At 37.5% G+C, this 13,259-nt stretch overlaps 1 protein-coding gene across 6 annotated transcripts in view; it reads left to right on the top strand.

Moving 5' to 3' along the window:
- CTBP1 (C-terminal binding protein 1) overlaps positions 1–13,259 on the top strand; it is a 237,980-nt gene that overhangs the window by 182,769 nt on the left and 41,952 nt on the right. Inside the window, exons 1-2 of one of the 6 annotated variants that reach the window (XM_026846837.1) lie at positions 8,412–8,504; positions 9,991–10,207. The exons of 3 other annotated variants lie outside the window; for them this stretch is intronic. In XM_026846837.1, coding sequence (XP_026702638.1) covers positions 10,201–10,207 — 7 coding nt within the window. In that variant the 5' untranslated portion in view covers positions 8,412–8,504; positions 9,991–10,200. Of the gene's footprint in view, positions 1–8,411; positions 8,505–9,990; positions 10,208–10,920; positions 10,990–13,259 lie in introns of those variants that run through there. 2 more of the 6 variants (XM_026846835.1, XM_026846836.1) reach the window with 2 other exon arrangements.

The following is a 13,259-nucleotide window of genomic DNA, read 5'->3' as shown; positions in this document are numbered from 1 at the left end:
AAGCAAGTGTACTCGCTGTTGCATCATCCCTGCTCTCCAATAGTGTTGCAAGAGTGTCTTTCTCAAGTTCATTTATGCACAGATTGGGTACAGTACTCATTGAAATTAAAGGCTTCACTTCTGTTTGGAAGCTCTCCCATATTCTGTTGTGGGTGCTTTCCAGACCTCCCAGACAATGAAGATACTAATCATGTTGTCCTTTAAATATTTTTGACATAAAAATTTAGTTATTTTTATATGAAGTAGTTAACATGCTTTAAGGAATATCTAGTCCTGCTTGAGTTGAGTATTTTATCTGAGTGTTCTGGAAAGTGCCTGTAGAACAGATATGAAAACAAATGTATCGAAACATAGACAGTTGTCAAAGTGTCACTAGAAGAAGTTTATATCCCTAAAGGAAAAACACTACTAAAACTTCTATTAGCTGTGCAGTTTTCAGTAACTCCATTTTGCAAGCCGTTTGGCTGCTGTGAGATTGAGGTAGGCATCATATAAGGTTAGAAAACAACAAAGTTAGTTGTCTGCAAGGTAAAAATGCAATAAAAAGTGTCTTAACAGTATTTAGTTAAGAAATTAATATGCTGCAGCTTCCTGTAAGGAAATTTTATAGTCACTAGCATTCAGAACTTGGAAAGCAGATTTCTGTTGAAAATACTGGTGGGAAGACTGGATGCTATCAGTATTCCTTGAGTAGCAGTTCAGAAAAACCCGTTGGGGTCACATTTCTTTATGTAGTGTGGTGGTGTAGACTTTATCAGAAATAATACTAATGAATTATTTTTCCAAAAGTACAAGAACACAAGCTGGTGTTGCCGCTTAAACCGTTTTGCTGTTTGGCCAGCACCACCTTACTCCCTGTTTGTATGTACCTTGTTTTAGTCTGGTTCACAGTGCAGAACCACGTCTGGGCTATATGTGGATATAGAATTTTCACTACAGAGAGTTATTTTACAAATTTCATCTGCTATTCTCCGTACTCATTTCTTCTTTTCTTTTTGTAACTGGGATGACAGTCCTGACCCAGGAGGGACAGAAAGAATGAAAAGATTGAGCTGAAGAAAATACTGTAAGAGCTATGATTTCCTCTGAAATAACAGTTGTACTGTCAAAGCACCTAATAAGCAAAAAGAGAGTGGTAGTAACCAAAGTTAGGGAGCAGAAGTAATAACTTCTGATTTTTTTACTTTTGCAGTGATAACCTGCACTAAGTTGGTTTGCTTTACATCCAGAAAATAGGGAAAATATGTTATGAAGACCTGTTGCTCTGTTGTTTCTCAGTCTCAAGAGCAAGGATTAACTTCATGTTCTCCCATGATACTCTGGAAAATAGTCGTAATGCTTTCTTGGTTTTGGGGAGTTAATCGATAGCTGTTGTCCTTCACTGGGCAAGCACTGAGCTGTCATTTTCTCCCATTTTTTTTAGAAATTAAGCCAGCAGGAAGCAGTTAGACTTGCTTTCCAATATCTTTCTCTGTCGTGTCCATTTTCTGAACAACGGAATGGGTTTCAAGATATGTTTCAGTTTACTTGCATGAAGTCGGTGATCCTTTGATTATCTTTGGATGATAAAATTCCAAGTCATTTGAGTGTTTCCTGTGACTGCTTTTAGGAATATAATGCTCCTGCATGCCTTTCAGCATGCTGCTGTTTATCCTGCTACTGACATCCCTCTTGTTTCTAGTTTCAGAAAATGTAGAAAAAACATAGAGTAAGGTTTCTTATTATAGAAATTCTTTATTACATCTAATATATTGGTCTGGTTTCCATTCAAATTGCTTCTCAGTCTGTTGTCAATCTATATTTTGTTTTGAAAGAAAGTTGCTGGGGTCCATTTTTTGTAACTGTCCGTTTTTCACAAACTGTAACACTGCAAAGTCTGAGGCTGTCACTGCGAGAGGGGGAGATGACATTTGTGTGACGCACATATGTGCCGTGGGCAGATTTCGTAAATGTCTCTGCATGCAGATTGGGGGACACGGGAGCTGTAACAAGTTGTTGGGTTTGTTTTTTGGTTTTGTTTTTTTTTTTAAGATAAAGCATACATGGAAGAGGATAGAATAAAACTACAAACTGACATCTTAACTTCATTTGTGGAGAGATGTAATAGTGAATTCATTTTCCAAAATACAGTGCTCAATCAAACTGAGAATATACAGTTGAAGAGATAGCCTGTTAAGAAATCTTGCCTGTGTGAAGAATGAAGGGTAGCCCTTTGCCTTTAGATTTTGTGAGTTGTATAATGGTCAATAATTCCTTTTAAACGATTTCCTTGCAATTGATGTTTTTAGCACCGATAAATGTTTTATGCAATTTACAGAGATAAAACATGATTTGTGCCCTGAAAAATTTGTAATTTGAAGCCTTTATCTGCAGACAAAGCATTTTTATGCATGTGAATAGATGCTTTTCAAGTTGAAAATAGTTACACTACAGAGACTTAAAGAAACATAATAAAGCCTAGTGAAAAAATGCAAATATGGGTCATTTTTAAACACTTCTGACTTTTCACCAGTTCAGTGGAAACAAATTGTTCAAAAACCTTCTCTAAACCCCTTTAGTATGTGGTATGTGTGGGAAGAAATATTTCGCTTCTCTCATCAAGTCATGAGAATAACTCCTGATTTTAACTGGTTTTCAGTACAGCTTTAACTGTGATATTGGGACCAGAGATTTTGTAATTGAAACTCAAAACTCTAGTTGAAGAAAAGCTCAGTAGAACGGCTCTCTTACATCATACACTTTTATTATATTATGATTAAATGTAACATGATAATATAAACCCAGCTTTTGCCTTAAACTGCCTGTTTTATTTGGCACTTAGACTGTTGTTACTGGCCCGTTCTCAGTGAGCTTGTCATTTTTCTATATCCTGTTTGCTTACCTTCAAAATGAACATCTCTTCAGAAAATCCTATTTATTCAAGCTTGGTTTGGCTGCAGAGCACCCTGAATGGGAGGTGCAGGACTTTGATTTCAGTATGCTCCAAACTTTCTCATGTTCTCATTTTTACAACAAAACTGTTCTCTAGTTTGTAATCATCATCAACCATTTTCTTAATATTGACAGAGAACAGCAGAGGTCAGTGGCTGTGGAAGGAACTGAAAAGGGAGAGAGAAATAAGAGCTTTAAGGAGCTCTTTGCACCAGTTCAGTGTTTTGTCAGAGTTGCTTTGGTTTTCAGAAGAGCATAATGGAGTGTAACTGAAGAGGGAGTTTATTATCCTTGTTTACCAGAAACCTTAATGCTGTGTTAAATTGTCCTATTTTTGATTACGCTGCTCCTAAAAGTCTGAGCTTTATATATATTTATTTGGTTTTTAAAAAGTGTTTTAGCTCTGTATCTTAGAGGATGTTTCTAGCTTTCCTCCCTTCTTTCTGTCCCTAAACAAGAGAGTCATAGTATTTTTTTTCACTCTAAGTATTGCTGACATGTATGTAGCACTGTGATGCTGGGCTGAGAGGATGGTGAATCACATTAGATGCTTTCCCAAAATAAAAAAAAGTTAAGAAGTTACAAAGAAAACGGAGAGGTCAGTTTTCAATATGTAAAATACTTCCGTACTGTTATTTTTAGCGTCATTTGAGTGTGTTCTACTGACCTCAAAAAAACGAAACCTTGTGAAACTAATCTGATTATCCAAGGCCCCACACTTGCTTATCTTCAGACATTTTGATAAGGGAAATAAGGAGTGCCCGAGGTAATAGTTTAACGTTCTTGGTCAAAGTACAGGTGTGCTGTTAGAGAAATTGCTTTCGGTATTTGGGATCAGAATAAAGGAAGTCTTTGATGTTGGCCCTGCTGGGGTTATTGGGTTTCTTTGTCTGAGACAGCATCCTGTACAACACCTATGAGAAAAGAAACACAGAAAAGCGGCCATTAAGACAGGCTACATTCAGAAATTATATTCTGTAATAAATCTGTGGCAGTGTATTAAAAAAAAAGTGAAATTAATACTCCAAAAGCAGTGGCACTGACAGTGCTAAAAAGTGGTATTTTTTTCCAAAGCATACTTACAGCTCAGGTAGTGGTTTAAAACGAAATAAAACCACCCAAACCTGCTGGAATAAAGTAACTTGCTGTGGGATAAATATTTTTGGAGGAGAGAAAAGAAAATATTGTTTTCTTGATTTTTTTTTTTTCCTTCATAGGTCAAATACATAAAATTTTACAGGTAAATCAAGAGTTGTTCCTTGAGGGTATTAAATTTTAAATGAACATTATGTGGCTGTTCAGCTTAAATCAAAATCACAGCCAAGATGCCAGTTCTGATAACATGATTTAAAAAAAGAAAAAGCAATGCTTGCATGCTTCTTTATGTTGAATACATGAGAAAAGAGCAAGGGTGAAAGCCCCTGATGTAGTTCCCTTCATATGTCAGCACAGCCTTGTTTCACCAACCCATTCTAGACTTGTGTTCTGTATTCTAAATATTGTCCTTAGAGTCTCCAGAACCGCTTCTTCTGTGGAAAGTGTTTTAGTAAGGCTTGGCATGATCTATATTGTTACTGGAATGGCTCGGGGAGTTAATCATTCTGCTCCTATTACAATTGTTGAAGCAGATTGTTTTTCCAGTTCCTGTTTTTTTTTTTTTTTTTTTTTTAAGTCACACCCACCAACCTATAAAGTTTATGGGCTCAAATATAAGCTCAGTTGTATTTTAAACTAGCGTTTGGGTGTGTGTTAAGGTGGGTGCTCCCCCCTGCCAGTTGCCGTTATCAGCCTGTTCCATGGTCGCTGTCCTGGGAGAAGATGACAGCGGATGTATACCCTGATACGTACCCAGCATATGGTGTGTTGTGGCAATGTCTTTGATGCAGGCTTGGTTCATGCATTCAGCTCTGTAGTTCAGAAGTAACTGCCCCATCAGTAACTGGGAAATCGATGTCCATAGTTACAGGCAAACCTGACTGCTGGAGTGTCGTACTTCTCAAGTTCTTTGGTTCTTAATTTGTAGGTACTGTCTCGAGCTTCACTGCAGTGATTCCTGTAAGTTACCAAGTAGTTTGTGGCTTTTGCCACAGCATGCAGAGGCAGGGGCATTTCGCGTACACTATAAAAAACATGGAATAAGTAACAAAAGTTGCCAGCCTTAGTCAGACATTTTGTCAAGCTGAGATTAATGGGAGTGTACTCAGTTAGGGCAGCTTCACCATCGCTGATTTGTGTATGTTTTTTTACTCCCATCCTCCTTCCTTTACCTAATAAAGCTGAAAATATTTGAAAGAGTGAAATATTTACTGTAGACAGGCACTGAAATGCTGCCTATGCAAGGAAAGCCCAGTCCTCTAAAATGTTTCGCCTTTCTCTCGAGTTTGCTTTCATGCATCTGTTGCTTGAAAACAGCACTTCTGCAATGTTGTTTTTGTGTATGTTTTTATTGCTGATACTTATGCTTTCTCATTTTAGTGGTAGATATAGTTGTTACTGAATATTGTCATTCAGTTTGCTTTTTAAATGGTTATAAACAATTAAAAACTTTTACGGTAAGGCATTATGCTATTACTGCTTGTTCATTTGACGTTAAATAGGTGTGATTCATAATGTTTTAAGTCCTATTTTGAAAAGTATTAGTTAAGATTAGGCATATCACTATAGCATGCTCTGAATATGTAATTTGAGTAATTTTTTGACAGATGTGAAATACTTGCAGTTTTCACATGGATGTTTGAAGTACATATAATAGAAAATGTTGCTAGATGATTTTGTTTCCCCTTAACAGAACAGTATTTTTGATCTTTCAAGATGTGCCTTGTGGGACCTTTGTTTTTTGTACCCTGACAAGCATTTAGGATTTTGTGTGCATACTGACTGATGTTAGACAAATAACAGCAAAATGACTCAATGTTTAAAGACTGGTTAGGGATCACTATTTAAAAACACAACAGAAACCCATATCCTTGCATTCATCCGAGTTAATATCTGAGAATGGCAAGTTTACTTGCTGTGTGAATATGGAAGAGGAATGAGGAATCATGACTCTCAGGTTCCAGTAATGGCAGGGGAATGTAGGATTTTCTAAAAAGAAGCCATTGGGTTATTTTGTTTAGATTGTACCGAAAGGGAAATCAATTAGGATAGTTGTCTCAGAACACCCAGTGTTGAGGCCCTTGTATTGTAGGCTGTATCAATTGCTTGGATTACCAGGCTCATTTCTCACAGGTGGTAAAATAATGATGTGATGTGTGCATAAATCTAAGTGCCATGGAAGTCTATGGACCAGAGTGGTAATTACATACTAGTGATATTGGTTATATATTTTGTATAAGGGAATGAGCTGTGAATGTCCTGGAGAGCAGCTGGATGTATTTCAATCTTCATAATTAGCAAGAGGATATAAGAGGGTGTGACTGCTTTGCACATCGTTGGGTCAACACAGCACAGGAAACCACTTTTATTTTTCTTGGTCTCTTGCAAATTAAAAAGAAAAGAAGGAAGATGACTTGTTTTTATTGAGTTTAGGTAAATAAAAAGCATAGGCCGCAACAGAATTCATCAGCTGTGCTCTTCCAGTAAAGTTTCAGTGTGCTTAGCATTAACCTCAGCCCTGCAGATTTCAATAGAAACTGCACATACGCTTTGAGTGAAACTTATTCTTAATTTTCTCTTGTATGTATATTGTGAAGTCCAGATTTTTGTTCCCTTGAGAATCAGTTTGGGATTATTGCTGTTAATTTCAACATGAGTTGCAGCAGATTCCTAAATTTTTAGGAAGGAACATTAGTTAGAAACATTAAACAAGAAAAGAAAATAATTAAATTAAATTTAATCTGCTAAGTAATTCAGGCTTTCAGTGGTAGCTGTCACCTCTTGAACATGCCCCTTGTTGGTGTTCTTTATTTAAGAATATACTGGCCTCTGCCCCTGCCCTGACCCCAATCTCACATCCTAAATGATGGGAGATTGCATCCTGCTTGTATTGAAGGCAGTGGCAAAAGGTGTTGGCTCTGATTTTGGTGGAATTGTGTCCAGCAGGTTGAGGGAGGGGATTCTTCACCTCTACTCTGCTCTCGTGAGACCCCCCTGCAGTGCTGTGTCCAGCTCTGGGGGCACCAACATCAGAAGGACACGGAGCTGCTCGAGTGGGTCCAGAGGAAGCCATGAAGATGACCAGGGGCTGGAGCCCCTCCCCTGTGAGGACAGGCTGAGAGAGTTGGGGGGGTTCAGCCTGGAGAAGAGAAGGCTCTAAGGAGACTTTAGAGTGGCCTTCCAGTACTTAAAGGGGTGACAGGAAAGGTGGGGAGACACTCTTGATCAGGGGGTGTACGGGTAGAACGAGGGGTAGTGGTTTTAAACTGAAAGAGGGCAGATTTAGATTGGCTATAAGAAGTTCTTCACTGTGAGGGTGCTGAGGCCCTGGCACGGGTTTCTCAGAGGTGTTGTGGCTGCACCCTCCCTGGAAGTGTTCAAGGCCAGGTTGGACGGGGCTTTGAGCAACCTGAGCTAGTGGAAGGTGTCCCTGCCCATGGCAGGGGGGTAGAACTACATGATTGTTAGGTCGTTTCCAACCCAAACCATTCTACGATTTTATGATTTTTGTATTTCAGACTCAACATCTAAATATGCTGAATATAAAAATACTGAAGGCTGTTAAGCACTGTGGGGTTTTGGTTTTTTAATCCAATTTACTGATCCATGTACCTGCATTGTAATTGAAAGTTTATTTCTACTTCACTGCTTGTAGAGTTTTACTCTACCTTGAATCTGAGTGTTGCTTGAGGTCACGGTACGTGAAACAATGAGACTACCAAAATAAAGCCCAAAATTTAAAAATGCATGGTGTCAGGAACCTTAAAATATGTTTTTAAAGTATGGTGTTTTTAGGAATTTTAGTAGTGCATATTGGCAAATCTAATTCATAACAGCTTCTGTGTTCGTGTTATGAGTGGGATATTTTTTATTTGTTTTGACAACTCGTTCTTTACTTGAATTAATATTAGCATTTATTTTTAAAAAACATTTAAATTTTTTTGAGGGCTTATAGTAAATAAGTGACAGCTCTGTGACTGAATCTACAGCCTAGGTAAGAAAATAAAGTAAAGGTAAATGCCACAGGGGATTAGTCTCATGTTACATGTGCAAGATTATAAATTAGTTGAATTTCCAACCTGTCATTTCTGGGTCTTGTTTTTGTAAATATTGATTAGATTTTTCAGTAGTTTGTGTTTTGTTAAGAACTTAAATCACTTTGATGTTTTACAGTGCATAAAGGAAGTTTTGCAGACCAAATTATTTTAAAAGGACATTGTCAAGGGAGTTTTCCTGCTTATTTAATCTTTGCACTTGTAAGAATCCTCAGAAAAGTGAAAATGAAAAGTCCTTTGCCAGGCTGCTGTCCTCCATTTCATGTGCATATTGGTTTGTCATTATAGGGTTACTGATAAGTATTGTACTTTTTGGCATTGATGTATTTTTCAGAAAAAAGAATTGAAGCATTTGTTTTGAAAAAAGAAAAACACATTTAAAGAATTACATGGACTTTGCAAACAGATTTAAGAAAATGAAAGGTAGGTCAAATTTTGGGCCTACAAACCTGACAGTGTCCCTCACTTTTAATATGTATGCCTTATTTGAAACATTCCCCATCCTAATGATGTTATATTAATCAGCGCCAGAAAAATGTGAAAATGACATTAATAATCATTAATCTTAATAGCTTATGTTGTTGCATTTTGGTATATTTTCCAATGTCAGGAAATGGTGACAGCCTGCTTTGAGATCTCTATTATTTGTGCAATATGATCGCTTTAGTTACTGTCAGTTTGTAACATAAAAGGATGTTTTATGAACGGTTTAGTGTATGTTCTAACAGCCCAGAGTATGTCAGGGAGAGCTTTCTTATCCTCCAGTTCTGAGTATGCCTAATGGTACTGGCTTCAACTTTCCGTCTTGGAGTGTGGCACACAAATGTGCATCTTTGTTTTGGAAGTGACAGGAGGTGCAGGTAGGATTTGGGAGGGGGGAGGAAAGTAGTCCACTTAGGTAACTCTTTTTTTTTTTTCTAGTTTAAAAAAAAAATACCTCTCGTGCTAAGGTTGGTCTGTTAGTTTGTGTGTCCCCATGCTAACAGAGATATGGAGGTAATAATAATTCATGACCCTTCCTCTCCTATTTTGGTTACAAAGCTGGATGATAAATTCATTAATCCTCTTGTTTGTGAGACCCACAGTCAGTTGAAATGCTTGTCAGGTTCTGCAGCTGAAAACTGCTTTTTAAATTTCTAAAATTTTTTTCTGTAAAAGCTGGACTAGAATAGAGTTTCGATATTTTTTTTTTAAGAGCAGCTAGTCCAAATTGCAATTCTGGTAAGGCACTCTTCTGTTTTACGTATGTAGCAGCTATTCGCAATGTGGCTAACTGCTCTGTCTGTCTGTGTGTGCACATTATACCTGGTACTATTTTGGAAAAATCCAGCAGTCTCTGGCACAGTAGCTGTTACTGGGGCAAGAGTTTCACTACCAGATTATTTCCATATTGGAGGAAAAAAACCCCACCAAACTAATAGCTGGATTATAGCTGTCATGGGAAACTTTTTTTTTTTTTTTCCTTAAATACATTTAGATAACCTTAAGGGCCTGACTTAAACCCAACAAAACCAGCAAGTTCAGAGTTAAGGCTTCTCACTCCATCTCCGGTACTTGCTGGAGCATTTGGCTCTCCAGCACCGGTGGTACTGGAGATTATAAACTATCCTCAGCTCCCTGCTCACCTAGGCAAAACGTTTGCTGCCTGAGTGGTGCCGACTGTTCCAGGTATGTCTGTTTACAATACACCTGCTGTCCTGTGCAAGGTGCCCTGGGTGTCTTCACAGTCTGCTGGTTCCCCTGGTATGTTAATGGCCAGTGGCAGCACAGCAGGTGTGGTGGAAGGCCAGCAGCGAAAGGGGGAAGGGTACAGATGCAGTGAGAAGCTTTAACTGAGTTTCCTGGCTTCTGTGAGCACAAGTCAGACCCTTAATGTTGTTTTAATGTATTGTTTGTGTTTAATTTTTAGTAAAAATTTGAACGCCATCCAGGCTACAGAGGTTGCAGTGGATAAGAAGTTTAAAAGCTTTGGTTCAAGATTACAGGAGGCTGCAAGAAAAATTAAAGACATGGAAATGAGGATGGAATGACAGGCTGCTATTTTGCCTCAGAATGCTGAAGATTGTAAAGCATTGAGAAATCGAATTCATGACCCTGGAAATCAAGCTCAGATTAAGAAATGTCAGGTTGGTAGGGGTTCCTGAAAGTCTCAAGTTAGGATAAACTGAGATTGTTTTCCCATAACAAAGGTTCTAGGATGTGGGGGTGGATGGTATCATTTTTGTTATCTGTGTTATGTGAAATGCTATACCATATGCTTAAATAAGCCAGCTAAGTGTAATTCTTTTTTTAAAATTAGTTTCACATTTGTGGTGTTCAATGTCGTTTTTGAACGATTTACTGTTATTTCTCTCTGGCATCAAGTTGCATGATTTACTGTTAATGCAGGCATGGAAAATACTGTTCTTAAATACATGTTGCTTTATTCTGCCACTCCAAGGGTTTGCTGCAAAGCAAAACACATGGTGCGGGTAGGACATTTCTAGATAAGAGACAGGCAGAACGTATCTAAATGGTGGAAGAAGTAGTTTTTTGTTCAAAGGGTTCTGATTCATAATGAAACTGTGTCTTTCCAAATGTAAACTTTAAATAGTGACTGCCACTGTGATTAAGTTACCGTAAGTTTACTTAAGTGTTGAGTTATTGTCTGCGATTCAGTGATACGGTATTTCGGCAGAAAGATTGTGCAACAGGAAATCTGTGCTGAAGTTCAGAAAAGATTTTGGCAAGCCAAGGTTTGTGGAGTTTTCCTGGTCAAGGTCACTGGATGTATTTGAATTCTGGGGACTCTTAATGAAGCCTGAGATTCTCTAGCAGAGGGTTTAACCTTCTAGTTGTTTTTCTGACTTCCGTTTCTATACTCTGGGGGTCGGTATGGCGTGCCGCTTAGCACCAGCATTAGACACAGGTAACTCGGCTGAATTGATAGATATACTGGCATGAGGGGAAAACCAGACCGTTTTATTTTAGATAAATCATTATTTTAAAGGAATGTGTTTTGTGACACTACTTTTCATTATTTTCTGAGATAACCCGAGTCAGAAAAGTGTTTCTTAACAGTGTCAGTTTTTAATCTCATCTTCTGTTATGTTTGGACTGTATGTGCTCATCTGCTGACAGAGATGCTTTAGTTGTAGGTCTGAGGGAATCATCTGTACCATATCTTTCCTCATTCATCTTCAAAAACTTCAGTGTCAAACGTCTGTTTTCTTTTTTTAATTTTATTTTAGCTAGGACTCAAACTTGTCATTGAAATCCTGTCTTTGCTGGACTGACAATTAAGATGATGACCATAACATTTCAGTTGTAAAATGAGCACAGTTATTCTATGCAATATGAATAGGTCTTGCAATGTCATTTTTATGTTTCTTTCAAGACATAATTGCATTTTATTAATGCTATTACATACACTATTTTGACAGAAACATGAAGGCGGCTATAACATGCTTTATTTTAGGGTGTTTGTAGGTGAATTTAATGTGGGGTTTTATAATTAAGTTCCCATTAAAGGATAGTAATTATTTTCTGGATAACTGTGTATCTTTACATCGTGCATTCATGTAGTGTTTGTGTCCTGTACCACATTATTAGTGTGTGGTTTATTTACTAAAAATGAATGTTTGACGGTTATGTGGCCATTTCTGGTTTAAACAGGTAACAATAGTAGGTTAGCAAGAGGCATGATTTTTAAAAATAATATTAAGAAGGCTTTCATTTAATTTTGGTGACTGGATATTACTGAAAGAGTCTGTTCCAGAAGTACTTATAAGCATGCTGATCACAATAGAGGTTAGGAATTGATGGTTTTACAGCAGAATAGTTTTTATGGGTATTGTACCCATGGAAAACTTTGTTGGTGAATACTTCCACATCTGAATGCCTCTGCTATGGTGAGAGTACTGCAGAGTCAGTCCATTGTCATCATCAGTTGCTGGAAGACATTGGGACTAGAACAGAAAAGAACCAAATGTAGTGAATATTGTTCTGTCATCTTCAAGTGTAAAACCTGTTTGCATAGGTAAAGAATTTAAGTGCCAGATTATAGTAGGGCTCACCTATAATCCTGACTTGGTTAGGAGTGGACATGAAATTTATGGGTGCAGACTGGGCATTTGAGGCTATGAGGGTAACAGTCTCCTTGGCTGTACTCGTCAGCCCCAGACCTGAGCTTGGTCCCATGGGGAAGCAATACGCTGCTTCTGGTGACTTGTGAAAATCTCTTCCCAGCAGCTGCTTTTCTTCACCAGGTATCTTGTACAGCTGGGATTCTAATAATTTTCTATCCACTTAAAATGTAGATGACAGTCTTTCAGGGCTTGCTTTTTGACACAGGCTGGGATTTAAGATGCAGGGATTGCTTGTAGAAGGTAGCCAGGGAACCTCAAGTCTTTTGCATTAATGTGGTCTAACTTGTATTATCAGGCAATAAGCAGTGTTTTTAAATTCACGCTGCAATAAAAATATGTTGTTGAAATTTGCATACAAGAAATATCTAGCCTGCTTCACTTTGCAGTGTTTAAAACTACTTTAAAAGAGGAAAAGAAATTATGTACTTTATTCTTGGTCTTGCTTTTCCTTATCTCTTCAGGAAGTCCCCTTTTTTCCACCCACGCTTAACTACTTTTGTGTAAATGTAATGGTTTAATATTATTCCCTTGAGTACTTTTGTATATTTATAGCATCTATACTGTTAAAAGGATGCTCTCTAAATATCTGTTTATAAGGATTACTTTTCATTTTAAGGTTCCGTAACGAGGTTATAAATGAAGTCCGCACTTTCAACGAATCTTTCTTCCCCTTGATACTTAATGTGTATTTTGTTGTCATTCTACAATGTTCCAAGTGGGATGTTGATTTAGGGAGGGACATTCTGTTCATATTTTGTAAGAGTTTTCAACAGCAGATTTAAGTATGATGTGTTTATTTGACTAAGCTATAAAGAATTATTTTGTAAAACTTTTTTAAATCTAAGCAGACCTACATAGATCGGCAATTAGCCATTACACTTGGACACTGTTTTTTCAGTCCATTAAAAATTTTTCTGTTTTAGGCTTTTTTCCAGTTAAATTTTAGTCTCAGCAAATCATCATCACATATGTAAATTGAACAGTCAAATCCTCACTGAGTTGCTTATGATATTCCATAAGCCGTTCTCTTACAAGCCTGGACAAGATAATT

Source organism: Athene cunicularia (genome assembly GCF_003259725.1).
Source record: "Athene cunicularia isolate RWA chromosome 4 unlocalized genomic scaffold, athCun1 chr4_part1, whole genome shotgun sequence".
Lineage (NCBI taxonomy): Eukaryota > Metazoa > Chordata > Aves > Strigiformes > Strigidae > Athene > Athene cunicularia.
Note: the sequence above shows the minus strand (reverse complement) of the source record. Positions and strands in the feature narration are given on the sequence as shown.